The 18479-nt window shown below is 36.5% G+C and overlaps 3 protein-coding genes across 3 annotated transcripts; 1 reads left to right on the top strand and 2 right to left on the bottom strand.

Moving 5' to 3' along the window:
- Nucleotides 1–417: 417 nt before the first annotated feature.
- On the bottom strand, nt 418–5075 carry LOC108759511 (protein HEXIM). The gene is made up of 2 exons (XM_018504996.1): nt 4240–5075; nt 418–2205 (listed from the first exon to the last, which is right to left on the bottom strand). Exons 1-2 carry the CDS (start codon nt 4432–4434, stop codon nt 1192–1194), a joined length of 1209 nt encoding a protein of 402 aa, XP_018360498.1. The 5' UTR covers nt 4435–5075; the 3' UTR covers nt 418–1191.
- An 8308-nt stretch (nt 5076–13383) lies between these two features.
- LOC108759564 (mitochondrial import inner membrane translocase subunit TIM14) lies at nt 13384–14369 on the top strand. Its single transcript, XM_018505062.1, has 3 exons — nt 13384–13465; nt 13894–14016; nt 14112–14369. The coding sequence occupies exons 1-3, from the start codon at nt 13463–13465 to the stop codon at nt 14322–14324; spliced, it is 339 nt and encodes a 112-aa protein (XP_018360564.1). The 5' UTR covers nt 13384–13462; the 3' UTR covers nt 14325–14369.
- Nucleotides 14370–14915: 546 nt separating this feature from the next.
- On the bottom strand, nt 14916–18075 carry LOC108759548 (growth hormone-regulated TBC protein 1-A). Its single transcript, XM_018505041.1, has 7 exons — nt 17565–18075; nt 16244–16442; nt 15939–16169; nt 15633–15793; nt 15457–15565; nt 15137–15322; nt 14916–15051 (listed from the first exon to the last, which is right to left on the bottom strand). The coding sequence occupies exons 1-7, from the start codon at nt 17582–17584 to the stop codon at nt 14944–14946; spliced, it is 1014 nt and encodes a 337-aa protein (XP_018360543.1). The 5' UTR covers nt 17585–18075; the 3' UTR covers nt 14916–14943.
- Between the last annotated feature and the right edge of the window lie 404 nt (nt 18076–18479).

The following is an 18479-nucleotide window of genomic DNA, read 5'->3' as shown; positions in this document are numbered from 1 at the left end:
TGCAAGTAATCAATATCTTAAAATTTACCAACCGTTAATAGTTTTATACATGTGCATTATCAAAATTAAGTAAAAGTAAAGGTGTGCTAAATGAAGATTTTAAATTATAGTATGTGTTTCCATTAGTGAAATAGATTTTTTTAGATTATATATAGACATGAAAATCTAGAAGAAGAAATCTAGAAAAAGAAAGAAAAACCAAAGATTTCAGTTCTGATGATAACTAGAACAATTAGTTTCTATAATCCGTACAATTTAAAAAGTTCATTCTTTTTTTTATTAAAAAAATATTTCAAATTTTTTAAAGAATCTGTATACAAAGAAAAATTTTAGGAATATATAAGGGAAAATAGCGTAAGTCTTCAAAAAGACTAATCCCAAACATCATTGTTTATAATTAAAACATACATATCGGAGCAAAACATAAAATTTATTAAAAATTGGAAATGCGAAAAACACTTTTGCGTATCTTACAATTTCAGACCATAAACTAACATTTCGTCTTACTGTCTAAAAACTATACAATTGTACAAAGATTTTTAACCTCCTACAATATAGGTCATCACATTTGATAATATTACATTTTATACATATAATACTTCTGATGAGTCTAAAAGAATCTGCTTCTCACTTTACCCATGCGCATATGTACATAGGTCTGCGTTAGTTGATGGTCTGTAGACCTTTATTTGCAAACTGCAAACATAACTCTTGTAATTGGCAGTACGCGAAAAAAAGAAAAAGAAAATCAGGCTGAAAAATACAAATTCCATGTGTACGATACTAGAGTAAAGTACAGGAGATAGAAGCAAATACATGATAGGTATGGTAAATATTTTGCCAAGCAGATAACAAAATAGCACAAACAGATACGAATAGTTCTCCTATAGAATATTAATCCTATATTTATATTGTTACACATATATGTATCCACGTGACTGTATATACATACAGTCTCAAGAGAAAGAAGATTGGACCAGGAAATCGTAAACGGGATATGAAGAAACGATAGCTTAACAAGATTTAGCAGATATTAGAAGAAAGATCAAATGTTGTTTGACAACGAAATTGATTGAAGAATCTGCTTCTTTTAAATCTGTAGATATATCGAATGGATGCAGCCTGCCTTATCCTGGTAATTTTGTAATATCGAACGTAATATCAATACGTACCAAGGAACAATTTTGAAATCTATGTGGGTAAACTACCGGTTTCATTCAGAATTACGTGACCATTAGAGAAATTAGTAGGTGTTATAGATGTTGTGGGACTTCCACTTTGGCTAGTATCGCAGCTATCGCTTTTGTTATCTGTTCTTATATTATTATCTAATCTAGATTTATAAGTATGCTTAGGAGATGTTACTGGACTCGAAAGAGAGCAACTACATCCACTTTGATTACTATTACTAGAACTGTCGCTGTCGCTTTCACTGTCGACACTAGATTCAGAGCTGCTCGCGTGTAATCTCTTTTCAGTACGTAACATTTCGTTCTCTCGTCTTAGCTGTTCATTTTGTTGTAGTAGGTCGTCGATCCGTTGTTGACACAGCTTCAATTTCTTCGATATCTCAGAATCTGTAGTAGACACATTTTTATTTTCCGAATCCCTTTCCTCTATTTGATGAATGCTCTTATTACGTCGTTTTGTTAACGAATCCATTTTGGCTTCTAAGTACCTATATTCCTGTATCAATTCCATTTTTGTCAATGTGCTCAATCGTTCCTCATGAACAGCTTCGTACGCAGTTGAAAATTCTTTCGTTAAAAATTCCTCTTCATCCTCCGGAGATGAGTAAAAGTAATCCTCATCGGAATCTACGCTGAAACTCGAATCGCGAGTACGCGACGGCGCCGGTGGCTTTTGAAACATAGCAGGTACTTCCAGTGATGCAGCTTCCGATAATTTTTGCTCGAGATCAGGCAAATCGCTGTGATCGGCCATAAGGAATTGTGTAGTATTGTACAAGGCTGGTGGTTGCCTACTGGTTTTAGCAATCCTACCAATACACTTGCTCCGCAATTGTTGCTGATAAGATAACTGCTTCGAATATGGCTTTAATTTTTTATGCTTGGGTTTGCCCCTTCGAGTTTTCCTCTTCTTCGCTGCGATGTCTGTTCCGTCCTCGTGTTGACCACCGTCTTGATCACCGCTGCCACTACCGCTTTCCAACCTTCCACAGGTGTTTACAAGTGATTTCGGATACTGCAAAATAACAAAAGCATAATATTAATAATATTAATAATTGTATATAATAATTTTACATAATATTAATATTAATAATTGTATATAATAATTTTACATTTATGTCTAATTATCTCTTTTACAAGTGTAAAATAAGTCACCGATATATTAATAAAGATCAACCATGTGGATAGATTTTGGTGATCATGAGTCTGTTCTTTTTAGCTGAATTTCTTGCACGGTTCATCTTTTTTCTTTTTCTCTTCAAAATGGAGAGAAAAGGAAGAAAGATGAATCATGCAAGAACTTTAGCTTATAAAAATGCGTTCCGTTTCACGCATGATGCGCATAATGTATCATTTTATCCTTGTTCACCGAATATTAAAAAAAGATAAAATGATACATCATGCGCATCATGCGTGAAACGGAACGCACTTTAAGACACTTCAGAGGACTCGACGGTAATTGAAGAGCATCGACATTATCAACTGTCGGCAAATTTTATTTCCGATAGAATTAATATCTGAATAATTATTAACTTATAATGTAGCATTAAATTCAACATTTTTTTGCTATGATACCAATACTTCATAAATAAAAAAAAATATTTACAACGTATAATAATATTATATTACTGTAAAATTATGATTTTTTAACTGCATAATTATCATTTGAATGGATAATTAAACATTAATAATAATAAAACAGAAATTTTAAATTAAATACTAAATAAAAATAATAAAATCAAATATTATTAAGATGTAAGTATACATGTGCATATAAACGCATAGAATGTTTTAATATTGCAGTACCGTTGCAACATTTGGCAATATTATATATATGTGTGTGCGCGCGTGTGTGCGTGTATATCAGTGGCTACAATAATGATAAATAACTCAAAAAATAAATGTTTCCAGGTAATGAGTTTAAATGTTTTGAATCAACGGCTGCGTTCAGTAGAGAAAAGAGATCAGTGAGCGCATTTTACAATGCGTTGCCAACAACCGTTGCCAGTTGAAATGTTTGTCACGACAACCAATCAGAAGCATAAATAACACCATTAACGCTTCTAATTGAGTGTCGCGACAAACATTTCAACTGGCAACGGGTGTTGCAACGCATTGTAGAATGCCCTTTAATGATCAGTGATTCCTTTAATACGATTGGTTCTTCGCCAGATCTAAGAGAAGGAACCAATGGCCGCGTTTAACGTAAAATGTTTGTTTTACAATTGTTGGAAGTTTTTTTTACTCCGATTGGATTGAACTTTTAGATCTGGAAAAATAGTTCTATCTCAGTGAAGAAAACTTCCAATAGTTACAAAATAAATATTGTACTAAATACGGCCAATTATATTAAAGAGTCGCTAAGTCTCACTGACTACATTTACATGGCACGCTTAATCAGATTTAGTAACATCCGCAGTTACGAAATTGGCCAATCATAACTGTTCCTCGAAAGAATGGAACGACTACGATTGGCCAGTTTTGCAACTACGGATGTTATTGAACCCGATTAATGGTGCCATGTAAATGTAGTCACACTGATCAGTTTTCTCTGCTGAACATAAATAAGTGCGCTTAGTGAGCTCTTTTTTTTCAACTGATTGATCTATATTTTAGAATCTAATGGAATATGCCAAAATATGAGTGAGCGCTCATTGATGTATTCTTCTACATTTACAATTCTGATTGGATAATCTAAAAGAATAATAGCGAGCGTTCACTCAACTGTTGAGTCTGCCGAACATTGGTGTATTCTTCTAAACTTAATCATCCAATCAGACGTATAGATCTAGAATACACCAATAGCAGTGAGCTTAACTGTTGAGTCCGTTAAACGCGTCCATTGTTGTAGCAAATGAGCGTGATATACAATATAAGCTAAATATTCAACAAATTTTAAAATCGAGCTAATTTTTAATCGTTAAAATTTCAATAATCATACAAACTTGAATAAATAATTGATTTTAAGTAATACGTTGTCAGCGAATAAAAGAGGCATTAAAAAAATATTCGTATTATTATCTTCACTTATTGATCAACCGGGCCTTACATTCCTTCCGTTGGAGCAATCGAGGTTCCGCTCCGTGTTCTCGCCGGCAGATCGCGGTACTCGCTCCGCTCGCGGAGGCGATGACGTCGCAGGCGTTGGCCCAGCTTCTACGCCCTTCGGCTTCGCGTCGTGTACTCCATCATCGGCGTCGCCCGACGCTTTCTTCGTCGGCGTTTTTGCCCTGTGCAGCTCCATACCCGCGATACGTACCGGGATCCGTTAATACGTGATGGCACGATCACCCACTACCGTCGAAGAGTCACTCTCGCGTACTGGCACCACCCGCCACGGCACTAGTAACAGTATGCTCGTACCGTAAACAGCGACCGAATCGCCATGTTTGATTCGCCCGTGATTCTACGTACGATAGCAAGGCGCGACATGCTGACGTTACCGTCCCTACCCCGACTACCGCGGCTACGGCCCTCTCTTCACTCTTGCGCCATCGCTGATCGCGTCGCGTCGCGCCGCGCAACGCGGTGCGGTTGTTCCGTTCGGCCGTTCTTCCGAATCGCGCATGTTGCTTCGATCCCGCTGGATCGCGCTGCGCTGCACCTGCGAAATGCTTGAATACAAGTATACAACCCGCTATTTCACGCGATATGTTGTATGTACACTAGTATATAATTGATGTAATTCGTATACGTGACTTCTGTAATTATTAATGATCGCGGTAGCGGTTTATGGTACGTAACGACGCCAGGTACATAATGTATAAGAATGAATGATTTCACAGGGGACTACTCCACGCGACTGGCCCATAAATCATTTCATTGTTCTATTGTATTTTTCTGTTGGTTGTTAATGGGTCTGTGAAACTCAAACTATCCTTTTAGCTCCATAATTGTGTTGCTCACTCGTGACTGTCCTTATACATTTCCAATAATACCTGTTATATTTCTTTTCTATTATTATCCTGGCGAAAAGAAAAGTCGGAGCGTACCCAAGTAGAACGAATTAGGCTCGGTTTCACTAATATATATAAGATTTCTTTCAATTTCAGTTTAATTTTCTCTTTATTTTTTTCTAATTTTTTAAATTAGGAATTGATAAGCAATAAGTTAAATCGAGATTAAAGTTAATCTTACATTGTCGGGCTTTAGTCACGGAAACATTAATATATGTGATCATTTTTATATATCATCGTGACATCAAAATAGCTCACCAGCAGCATTTTTATTCATGACGTCATCAGGATATCAAGATGATGTAAAAATGATCTTTTTTGTAAAGCATACTGCGGTTTATAAGTAAAAGATTAGTGTACATTGTATAAAATCAAAAGGAAGAGTGGCAGAAGCGTAAACGAAAAGTAGAATATCAGAATGTTAAAGAAGCATTTTCCTCTTAAAACGCTTGTTTACGTTTCGAATTAGAATGGCCAACTCTTGATCAGCCAATTTGGGGATATATTAGCCTTGAGATATTGGGACATAACAAAAAAAAGGATTTTTTTATATATATAGAGTTAAACCATTGGTGAACCATTATTGGTAAATCGTTTGTGGATCAGCCAAACAAGTTTTGTAATTACTCGTTAACAATTAAGTTCTATTTGGAGTTCACTAGGAGCTACGTTATTGCTAAGATTAAAGGTTACCAAGAAATTCATCAATGAAATTCATTTATAAATTTCTTGGTAAATTTTAATTTTTAAGTAACCATATATTGTAAAAATGGGCCTTAATATATTAACAAATTTTATGTTAATTTACGTTATATGATAAATCGAGACATGGTATTAGGTTTTTTCAGGATGCCTCTAGAAGTTAAAAATCGAAAAATCCCATAAATTCGGGATGATTGGCCACTCTATTTCGAATGTTCGAATTTTCACTTCCTATAGAAATTTCGTTTACACTTCCGCTAATCTTCCCTTGTATTCGAATTACACGCTTCAACCTTTATTTTCGCTAGAGTATGAAAGTAGAAATTGTATTATCGAAGATAGTACAAAATGAAAATCTCTAATAAAAAAATAAAATGTTAACAATGTGTTAGCAGATCGCCGAGCAGCTGATCGACATCAACTACACGTCCGCATTAATACAGCTTGGGTTTTGCTAGCACAGCCTGCTGACATAATCTGACAACAGATCGCCAGCAGAAACCGAGCAGACGTTCAGTCATTTCGTAATTATTTAAAGGACCGTAAATCGTGTTTAAATGGTTTGATTACGAAATGGTAGATTTAACTCGGTTTCTGCAATCAAGCTGCCATCGTAGGTCTATTCTTTTCAGTTCAACGTTTCTCTCTCTCTCTCTCTCTCTCTCTCTCTCTCTCGCACGGTTCATCTTCTTTTTCTTTCACAGACAAGAAAAGAGAAAAGATAAATGAGAAGTTCAGGTAAAAAGGACAGGTCTTATATTAGTAAAATCCCAGGTAGCAAGCTATTTGTTTTTTTTTTATGTAAAAATTAACTTTAATGTTATTTTTACGTCAAAATGATGACAAATAACGTCGGTCTAATTATTAAATATCTGGAATCGTATTGTATATTCACGCTAGGATTTTGTCAACAAAATTTGCAGCTGAGATTTTGTAAAATTTGCTGCTTTTAACAAATTCGACTAACGTCTCCGGATATCTGCAGTGTCGAGATCCAAGTTAATCAACAACATCGACGAGCAATCAGTTTCAAAAGAGATTAAAAAATGTGTCTTGTAGCACGAACTATTTTTAGTTTCTCAATCTGCGAGTCTACTAAAATTTTATTAAGTGTATAACATCGTATATCGTGGTCGAAAAAGGTGTAAGTGCGCATTGCCTCATCGTCCTTGCACACACAAACGCGAAAAGGTATTTTTATTCGACGACAATCTCCAATCAGTATAATATTCATGATCGTAAAAAGTAGTTTCCTCGCGTATGGCAACGTAAACAATTGGTCTGTTTTTCAATCTGCACTTATATCGTTTGTATTTTAAAGTAATGCAAGTATACATATTCAGGCATTGTGGAAAACTATCGTGATAATATTCAATTTGCTATAATAGAAGAGATTAATAAGGGAATTATGGGATAATGCAAAAAGCGAAAAAATAATTTTAGATTACTTAATAGGATTATATTAATTATCTGCAATTAATTAAATGAATAAGGATTTTGTATAATAATTTAATGCTATACGGCGTCGCGACACAATAATTATTTAATGTGTCATAGTCAATAATTATGTAATAGGTTTATATATACATGTTAAACAAATTATTCTTTGGTTAGAAGAAAGAAAAGAGAGAAGGGGACAAAGAAAAAGAGAGATAGATAAATAAACGTTTTTTAGAAGTCTTTTAATATGTATAACATATAAAGAAACGAGTCACTAACAAAATTTTAGTACATATTTCTTAAAATAGTATTGAGTAAAAATTTACTTATAACAAATAATTGTTTCTCAATAAAAAAAATAGTTAAGTCACATTAATAGTTTTTGTATCAAATAAATGTAGAATTGACATTTAGTAAATATTTACTCAGAATATTTATTCAACAAATATTTATTAAAACTTTGTTTTTTTCAGTGTATAAACAAAGAAAGAAAATAACAAAGAATATAAGAAAAAATAAAAGAAAAATTAAGAAACTTTAAGAAAATTTAAGAGAGAGAACGAGAGAGAAAGGAGGAGAGAGATAGAAGAGATTAAAATACTCTAACGAATATTCACCTCCATAATTATGTAAGCGAAAATACGCTATTTACAAAATTACATGCTGCTATTACGTAAACCGTTAAACAATAATCTGTGCTCGAGACATCTTCGTCTCTCGCGTGCTGAATAAAATTGTCATGATACTCGATCAGGCTCTGCAAGCTGAGGTCCTGAGGATAAAAGAATGTGTTCACTTGCAAGCAAAAATTCGTTCGTTTAAACAGAAGCGCGCATTGCACGCATGGTCGCGCACTTACTTAAGTTAATTGACTCTCCGTGTCGTGTTACCCGATCACATTGTGATCGCGATCGGATCATCAAGAGGAAAACGTACTTTCGCAACAAGCCAGCGGGCGAGCGAACGCACATCCTTTCATTACAAAATGCAATTTCACGCCGGAGGGTCGTTGCACTCACTATCCTCCGTAGACCAACGTAGATCCTCGTGGACGAAAAAAAAAATGAAATCATTTGTCGAGAATAACAGCTGCAAATTGCAGCGCGAGGATACGACCGCAGCCGCGGTCCTCTCCCCCTCCCTCTCTCGCAACAACCGTACAAATACGAAGTACTTTCTCCAATTGAGCGATACGATATATTGATTTGCCGATTGTCGTTATCGTCGATGACGTTGCTTAATTAAAGGCAAACACAAATATCGCTAACACGCCACGATGCTGGAATAACGGAGGGGAGGAAAAGAAAGAGACAAAAAGATGAAGTTTGAGTAATCCTCGAAGAAGAGATAAGAAAGCTAAATCGCAAGAGCCTCGTTGAGCGCGGCAGGAGACAGGAGTAAGAGTAATGTCGTGTCGTGGTCCCCGCGACGATCGCACGTAGCAAGTCTCTTTTTCTCTCTTCCTCGTTTCTCTCCCCCCCCCCCCTTCTCTCTCTCACTCTCCTCGTCGTGAGTACGCACATTCGTTTATTTTAGCGTACGAGCGTAACGAATAACGTGCGAGCATTACGTAGACCCGTTACACGATTCGCAAGATTTCGCGCGCGCGCGCGCACTATGCACGCGTGCACGCACGCACGCACGCACCTTACGCATTGCCGATACGCAATCCGCCACGAGTGCAATGTACGTGAACGTACGGAGAACTATAAATACGGGGAGTTCGCTCTACGTGGGAGAGTACGTAGTCCTAGCTCGTTTTCTTTTGTTTTCTTTTCATTTCTTTTTTTTCCCCCTTTTTCTTTTGTTTGAGGGAGGAGGGAAGGGGACAACACGTGAACACACCGAAGGGGTACTTAACTAACTTCACTCTCACTCGCGCGCGCGTTGCCACGCTACGTCGCTATCACCGGCGACGCCGCGAAAGGGACAAACAAAAGAGTGAGAGATGCTCGACGTGCGGAGCAGAAACACGTATGCTCGCGCGGATATTTACAAGACAAAACGAAGAAGGTCCTCGTCGCACCACGTGATTAATTTACATAGGCACCACCGTGGTATATGTACACTTGTATATATAAGAACTTCGACCGATAAGGAGCTTGGCGCAATAAAAGGAACAGAGAACAGAGAATAAGAATTTCAACCTACATCAGAAATCGTGTATTGTGGAATACGCAGGGTGTATTTTCTGATAAGTTGAAATTCTTATTCTTTGTTCCCTGTTCCTTTTATTGTGCGGAGCCCCTAAAACGTTCGGCTCGAGCGCTATCCAGAAAAAAAATAACTCGGCGCGTCCGAACATCTCTGCTATAACCTATAACTATTAAAACGTTGCGTACACACACACATTCTCTCTCTCTCTCTCTCTCTCTCTCTCTCTCTCTCTCTCTCTCTCTCTCCCTCCCGCTCGCTCCCTCGTATGTGTTACGACGTGGCCTTAAAGGCCGTCGCACACAGATTCAGCAGTAAGCGTACTTCGTTGAGACTGAGAGAGAAAACTTAACGTGTGAAAATACGGTTAATTTATATCAACGATTCTTTAAACTGGTTTCCGCTTGCGCGACGCCATATATGTACCTTATACCCATACATGTATATGTACAGCACAGATTACTCCAGCAATTTTGTTGCAAGCTTCTGTATTATATGGACTGATATGCGAACACATTTTCGATGCGTCGAAGAGTCGAAATAAGTTAATTGCATGTAAATTTATACGTAAACACATCCCGAGCAATACAAAGTCTAAAATTATGACATAAGACGTCTTTTAGATGCAAAAAACATCTTACTGATTTTAGATACTTGCTGTCTGGGATAAGCATGACACCCCCGAGTGTCCCAGACGGAAGAAACGGCATAAGTTAGGATTATCATTTCAGGTATCCCACGGGTATTCCGTTATCAGTAGTGGAATATACACGCGAGGTCATTAATGCCTTTAACTGCCTTAACATTGAATTTATGCGCGTATCAGGCTATCGCAAAACATCTCCCATCGTATATATATGCACCCTGATAAACACCCAAGTCCTAAAGCATTAAACGACCCCGTTAAGCGCGTCGTCTAATATGTCAAATCGCGTGTGCCATGGCTTGAAGTCGTCATCCTTCGCCGCGTACAATCGTGATTCGCACACCTTCACGCCGGTTCGTCCGTGTGCGCCTGTTCTATGCGCTATCTTCACTCACGGAACCTACTTTTCGTTCTCTCGACGTGTGCGTGTATATACGTGTGTTGCTTGTCACGACGCAAATGCGATACACTTACATATAATATACATATATAGGTGGGCACCATGTCGACAGCGCGCATGCGAGTTCAACGGAAAAGGTGGTCTACAATGCTCTACAGGTCATATTTGTGCGTCTTATTTGGATATAGAAGAAGGATCAGCGAAAAAGAGTCACGGCGGAAGAGAATCGCGAACCACTTTGTTACAACGGAATACAACACCTTGCCTCAACGGTCGCCGAGAGGCAGATCTGAAATTCATTCTACGGGGCTTCTATTCTAGGCTAGCGATCCGTCCTTTTTTGTTTCACGTGGAATTCACTGCGGGCCAGAAAGAGATAGATTGATATCGATGTAATTTTTAATCGGGCTAATATTTATAAAAACATATATCTCGTGCGAATGCGAGTGCGAATAAACGTACGAGTTACTTTCTCATTCATTGCTTATCGTATCTCAACTTCTACCGAAGTTATATCGGTCTCACTTTGCGATATACATATACAGGCAGGGAGAGCGGGAAGGGGAGGGGTAGAAAGATTGAGTTAACTAGGACTAGCGTTGATCAACGCTTGGCTTGGCGTGCGACCGAGTCGAGTCGGAGAGAAACAATATATCTATATTGATGATCGTACCACCGAAATGGTCCCTCAAGATCGCGGGAAGATCGACTATCATGTCGTCCCCACGTTATCGCGTCACACGCTATGACGAACCTAGTTTAAGGCCCTGTGCACAATAGAGGAAATATTAGGAATAAGTATTAAGATTCCAGCCAATCAGAAACCGTGTATTCCGGTGTAACCAGTTTCCGATAGGTTGAAATCTTAATAAATTACTCCTGTTGTAATATTTCCTCCATTGTGTGCAGTCCCTAATGTTTCCCGGGTCTCTCGCACTGCCATGACAACGGCCTCCATTCTGTAATATTCTGTAACGTCTGTAACTCTTTGACGACAGTTTCGTTACGTTACCGTTGCGCCAGATTTCATGTACGGTAAAAACCTAAAAACGCTGCGCAATAACAGTGTAACGAGATATAATACCGACGCTGTATAATTAAGACGAGTTATATAAAATAGGGGCCAAACAAGAGCCTCGATAGAAAATTCTCCAGGCGCGAATCGATTCACGTGTGATGGCATACACGACACGCACCGGGCAGCGCTTAGAAAGAATCTCGCAATGGTCCGCGCAGCCAGAAGGCTCGCGTGCAAGCCGCGCCGATATTCGAAACTATTCGATTTTTGACGATCGTCGGGTCTCACGTGACAATCGATATTTATATGCGCGCACAGATGCGCGATTTTCAGGTATTTTCGTGCGTGCGTCTCGTAAAGATCATCATATGACACACAAAAAAAACTTGGGCTGCGTCCCCAAGCATGATGCGCATGATGTATCATTTATCTTCCTTTAATATTCGGTGAACAAGGATAAAATGATGTTCATGCGCGCCTTTAAGCAGTAAATAGTACAAATTGTTAGCAATCGCGGTAAAAATAATGTAAGCTGTAGCAAATACAAAATATCGATTTATTTACTGCTTGTCCCTTATGGAAATTTAATACTAATCCTGGCCAATTGATCACTTATTTTGAGTATTAAGAGTATTGTTAGCAGTACTTAAATTTCTATAAAGGACAATGTCTTACTGCTTATAAGATTTTTTGTTTGTCATACAGCAGTTACACGCCGGCTTTGTAAAGTCTATTTTAAAATTTCGTAAAAGCGTAGTTGTGTAGGTCGTTGTAGTCGTAAAAATTGATCAATCACCGTAGTCGAATATTCTTTTCATAAATTCGAGTGTGGTTGATCGATTTTTACAACTACAACCACTTACGCTTACGTAATTGTAGAATAGACTTTATACACACACGCATACAAATGCAACAACCGCGTGGTAGTCTTTTGTAGTCGTGTATACTCGGTATACTAAGCTTAGAGACCCCATGATCAGAAGATGACTGGAACAGTCGTGCTCCCCACTAAGAGTACGATCTGTTCGTCGTGGCTATGTCGTGCCACTCTACACTTCTCTTACGCTTAAAACGAAGTAAATAGTTGGACGTCAGGGAGAGGGGGATAGAATAGGAGAGACGGGAGATGCGGAAAGCTCGGTTACAAAGAGCTGAAAGAGCCACAAGCCTTCCGTATTGGCATTCCGTTATCAAGCAAAGACTGAAACCGGCGGTCGATCGCGTCTTTGCGACAAAACTCGTGTTTACCATCTCTCTACGTGATCTCTCTACATGTATATGTTTGAAAAAATTTTCGACTCGTTTCCGAAGACGTTTGACCGTTCTAACCACAGTAGTAGTTCTCCACACTTGTTTTCTTCCCTCTTCCCCTCTTCTCTTTGAACGAAGTAGGAGGTATCTTGTTTCTACTTGAACTTTTTTTACTGTAAGAAGATATAAAAAGTACAGTTAAAATTCGTTTTAATTTGTTTCTCACTGCACTGGACTGCCCAGATCTATTTTTCTAAATATCAAATATGTATGTCTTTCGCTAAATATCAAATATATACGTCTATTTCACTTGAAGCACAAAGAGTATACATTTATAGTTCAGGTATAAAAACAAAAGTCGCTTTTTGACTATACTTTACGTATTTAGAGTACAATAATTGTATATTCTGCTTTGATAACGAAAAAAACGGACGAAAGGCGTAAAAATATAATTAAAAGGAATAAATATATATTCAAAAATTTGCAAATGTGTAATGATTGTACATAATGTGTATGTGTACGAACGATGGTATGTACGAATGATAACATAGGATAACGATTTTATCGCGAATAATGATAAAACAGTGTTCGAAAACAACATAGATGGAGCGATCGTAGCTGGTATAGTCATGCTAAAATTAGTTCCTCCCGGTATATGTACAAAATTGCGTCTTGTTGCGTCTGCTGTTTTGAAACTGAATAAAAATGGTAAGAATAGAAGAATTTGTTTAAAAAATGTGTAATGCTGTAAAGATCGTATTTTTTATGTGGAGAAAACGTGAATTAATTATCCATATTAATGTCGAAACCTTCGAGAAATGTGCAAATAAATAAATACAGTGCCAAAGCTATCTCAGAAATATTTCGTCACCTTTTCGTTATCTTTTTAATAAATATATAATATTATTATCACAAGATGATGAGGATTTCACAGAGAACAACCGCGCAAGTTCATATAAGATGACATTCAGTACTAATATAATTAAGATTATATAGGTTAAGTTTCCTCGACAATACTTCGTCTCCTTCAGTCTTTTTATGACATATATCTACTTTTACTTTTGGCAAGGCATATTATATTTAGAATGCTGAGTTTAAAATGTTCGACAAAAAAACCAAAAAATTTTGTTTCCTAGAGCACAATTGTGGCAGCAGGTATTGGCCTGGCGGCTGTTGGGTTTGCCGGTCGTTATTTGCTTAGGAGAATGCCGAATTTATCACAGAGGATGGCAGAAACCGTGAAAAAGCTAGACTCCCAGGTAGAAACTACTAGGTCTATTTTTTCCTTAGCAGCTTTTTCATAATTGCAAAGGCATGTAAATAAATGTATGCTAAACTTTCTTAATATTTGTAGTCACTAGCAAATAGCAAATATTACAAAGGTGGTTTCGAGCAGAGGATGACCAGGCGGGAAGCCAGTTTGATTTTGAGTGTGTCGCCCACGGCTAGTAAGAGCAAAGTAAAAGAACAATTTAAAAAAGTAATGGCTGTGAATCATCCAGATCGTGGTGGTTCTCCATATATTGCAGCAAAAATTAACGAGGCAAAGGATCTACTTGAGAAATAATGAAAATATAGCATAATGTAATATATATATATATATATGTATATGTATATATATGTATATATATATATATAATGTATTTAGGAACAAAATTTTGATGTACATAGTTTTAATTTAACTTTACATATTATTTACTATTGTAATATATTTTTGGAGCTCTATATTAGAACGATTAATTTTTTTTAATACCTTCACCAGCTAGATTAAGTTCTCAAGAAAGTTTATGCATGAATAGAAACTGCATATAAATTCAGACTCAATTAGAATAAAATATTCGAGGACAATTATTTTTCATCAGATATTTCGTCAATATTTCCATATTGTTACTTCCATAAAATATCACAATTATGCGACTTTCATTATAGATTATAATACTTCACATTCTAATATTCTCACTAAAATATTTATAATATTGTATACACAATAATAAACAAAAGATAAATTAAAAATAATTGAGTAAATGTATCATACTTACATTGCTAAATGAACATTATATGTACAAAATAGAATTATGCAGTAACAATATAATACAGCATTATATGCATTCATTTTGCAAATGATGCAAATGAATAACAACAGACTAGAGTATTTCGGTGTATGTGAAAAAAGTTGGTCATTTATACTATCGTTCTAACTTATCTTGTTTTCGTTTTATACGTTGTTGCATGTGCTTTGTTCTTAGTTTTGCTATTGTGTTTCCAGGCAGTGATCCAGGTACTTTAAAAATACTCTGTAAAACAGAAAAATGTCTCCATAAATATCTAATGTTCTTCTCTATTTGATATATGAACTACACGTAATATACAACTACATACTTGCATAAACTCGTGACATCGTAAAACAATACTATCTTTCGTAATTTCCTTAAAACACTCAGCTAGCGTTGTAAAATCTTGACAAGCTAATAGATTAGATTTATTTCTTTTTATAAGTGTCAATGCGACACGGAAGATAATCTTGGTACCCTCGTAAAAAAGACAATCCCAAATACGCAGAGTAGTCTGTAAATTTAAAATTACCTTCAATTTTTTGTGGTCAAACTATTTAAAGCTTTTATAAGCAAAATAAGTGATGATACATATTTAGATAATTATTATAAAAAAAATTATTCAATGTTTCGATAATTATGACATACCTCTATAGGTAAAACTTCAGCAAACAAACACACAAACCATTTAGTCGTAATTACTGGCCAAGGCAGCCCTACGTTTGTTACATGTTGATACACGTCAGGCATTTTTATCCTGTAAAAATAACGTATACGTAGATAAATATTGCTGATGAGTAAAACTACAGTAAATTTTCTTTTACCTTACTAATTCTGCGAGTACATCGATATCAGTGAGTAGGCCATCCATAGTACATGTATAATAATCTGGTAGAATTTTATCAATCAACACTTTTAATAACCAAAATGCTGTTTCTTCGCTTTTTGTTACAAGCAAAAGTAAACCCGCTATGTAGTTTAAACCCTGAAAAAAAATTAAAAGCATTTTTTAATAGGGCAGAATAAACATCTTTTGAAATTTTCTCATAAAATCTTACTATTAATGAAATTTTTTATTGAAATTTTGTTATTTTATTCATATATTCGGAAATATGCACTGTAGATGTTACCTGACAATATCCGACAGTTTTGTTCTGATGAGCAAAAGCTAATAAAACATTATATAATTGATGCTGCTGATTCTCTGTATTATTAAAGAATATATTGTCTGGAAATGTTCTTGGAAGATCAGTTTTAATAATCTCAGCGGTTTCTGCATTGTGAGGAGATAATAGTAACTTTTGATAAAGATCTGGCGACGCATTCTTCATATCTTCACCACCGCTTACAGCGAGCCACACCTACAACGATCCAATATTTTTCTGTATTAAATATTAAAAATATAATGAATTGGACTTTGCACAATGAATATTACCAATCCTCTGTGTTCTCCTGGAATGCCTTTACGAACGTATTTCTTGATTGTAATGCTTCGTAGGGATCTTCCTTCACCGATAATTTTCGCCCACTTTTTGGCCATCTTTGCGAGTACCTTAAGGTACTCGGACATAAAATCTTCGTATGTTTCATAATCGAAGTCGTGTGGTCGTTCGAAACCATATTCATCCACATCACTGGAAACAAATATATAAGTATATAATTATCTGGAGACACTGGTAGTGTCTCGGCGCTAAACTGCGCGAAGCGACACTGCTGTGTTATATTATACAATATCTATTATATATAGACTGTATTCTGATATAAACTGCCAGTATCAAAAATCTATAATATACTTAACATGAACTCAAAAAGTGATCCTAGTAGATATACATATAAATAGTTTATAGATACTGTCAATGCAACTAAATTTCTTACACATTCATCTTGTTTTTCTTTTTTTCTCCAACATGGAAAAAAAAGGAAGAAAGATAAATCATGCAAGTTCAGCTGAAAAGAACAGGATTACAGTAGACAAAAATATCGTTTTATTCTCCTTAACAATTAATGAATGACAAATATAAAACTATAATATACTCGTCATTATCAACTGTGTCTCCTAAAGTTTTATCTACAATGTGTTTTTTGCCTTTTTCCCCTCTTTGAGGCAAAAGGCAAGAAGTAAAAGAAACAAAGAGCACATTGTATAAGATTAAGCTTAAAAATAAAGCAGCTTTAGTAACACAAGTTGACACAAACATCATTGTGGATGCTTTCCATTTAGTAACACAATAAACACAGGTTCCGTCTTTTGTTACTCATGGGATACCAAGAAAGACTAAAACGTTTGTGAACTTATGGTCACTAAATCCTGTCCTTCTTTGCATTCGATAAGTAACAAAGAAAAACGATATTTATGTCAACTTTATGTCATGAAATGGAAAACACTTTATGTCTTATAATACAAAACGCAAGTTATTGATATGTTGATTACCAAATAAATATTACATCACATACTTTCATATCACTTTCATTACAGTATGAATGATTCCCGAATACGTAATTGTGGCGATAATAAAAAGAAAAGAAAAAAAACCAAGTTTTGACAAATGATGGATGAAAAAAGCAGAAGAGAGTCTCGCTTTCAAAGTGGTTTGAGGGGCGGAAACATAACCTCGACGAGACAAAAATAAAAGTAAAATAAACGCGAGATTTTCGAATTGACGACTCTGTCGAGAGTCAGTCGTATTCACGGAACACGATACGCAGCGTGAACGCATGATTTGTTTCACAGGAGGAAAAACAACTGTTACAATTACCTGAAGCATGAACTTGCCATGCCCTATGCAATTCGGTGGGTGTCGAGGAGATCTACGATCGCGCGCGCGTGCAACTACGTCCATAGATATTTTGTGTACGAAACGCCCACGGTTTCACCTATCGGCGCGATAACAACCGATCGCGCTCGAATTGTTCGAAAACGCTTCGAAACGCGCGAAGGAAAGTGCACTGCTGAGAACAGCGTGGAGCTCTCGGCTCAGTCGCGTGCGTCTCTTCTCCTCATCACGAATGATTCGTTTCAACACCTGACTCTGACTGCGCCCAACTCCCGAGTCCCGAATGATAGAAGGGAAAGGCGGTTCGTATGTAGAGAGGGTAGAGTTGCGAAAGGCCGTCGAGTTACGAAAGGCCATCCCCATTCCCCCATCAAGACGCATGATCGCCAAAGAAATACTTGCGGGAGTATCTCGCGATTTTAGGCTCCTCCAAATATAGATCCGACCGCTCGCCTCTGTAAATTACGGATGATTTATCAGTGCATATTGTGTACATTTTGTTATTCCGCAGTGATTCGAAAAGAGTGACTCGATCGATTGATCGCGCGCGAGATCGAGTTCGAGATCGATCGTACACTCGGCGTCGTAAACGCCAATATATCTGGTTGTGGGTTTATTGTGTTACTTGAAATTCTTAAAAATTTTTGCAATTAAAATAAAGTAGATATATTTTGACGTTGGAAAGAGAGAGAGAGAAAGCGAATTAAGATTCTAAGTGCAAACAACAGATCTTGGGAGTTTTCCAAGGAAATACAATTTAAGTGTCGTTATTCTTTACTGAGTGAATGAAGATAAATAGAATGATGCTTTTGTCGACTTGTGTCACCAATAAAAGCATCCAATAATTCTTGTATAAGATGACCGTCTCAAATTTTAACTGTTCGTTCCACTTTACAA

This window comes from Trachymyrmex cornetzi, unplaced genomic scaffold (assembly GCF_001594075.2).
Source record: "Trachymyrmex cornetzi isolate Tcor2-1 unplaced genomic scaffold, Tcor1.1 scaffold1051, whole genome shotgun sequence".
Taxonomy (NCBI): domain Eukaryota; kingdom Metazoa; phylum Arthropoda; class Insecta; order Hymenoptera; family Formicidae; genus Trachymyrmex; species Trachymyrmex cornetzi.
Note: the sequence above shows the minus strand (reverse complement) of the source record. Positions and strands in the feature narration are given on the sequence as shown.

Excerpts from the sequence above, each read along its gene's own strand:
- LOC108759511 (XM_018504996.1), bottom strand. The coding sequence starts at position 4,434 with ATGGAGCTGCACAGGGCAAAAACGCCGACGAAGAAAGCGTCGGGCGAC. Across the intron at positions 2,206-4,239 it reads ATTGCTCCAACGGAAGGAAT|TATCCGAAATCACTTGTAAA; the intron begins GTAAGGCCCGGT and ends GTTATTTTGCAG.
- LOC108759548 (XM_018505041.1), bottom strand. The coding sequence starts at position 17,584 with ATGGCAAGTTCATGCTTCAG. Across the intron at positions 16,443-17,564 it reads ATGGCAAGTTCATGCTTCAG|TGATGTGGATGAATATGGTT; the intron begins GTAATTGTAACA and ends ATTTGTTTCCAG. Across the intron at positions 15,323-15,456 it reads CTGAAGTTTTACCTATAGAG|ACTACTCTGCGTATTTGGGA; the intron begins GTATGTCATAAT and ends TTAAATTTACAG.
- LOC108759564 (XM_018505062.1), top strand. Across the intron at positions 14,017-14,111 it reads TGAAAAAGCTAGACTCCCAG|TCACTAGCAAATAGCAAATA; the intron begins GTAGAAACTACT and ends TAATATTTGTAG.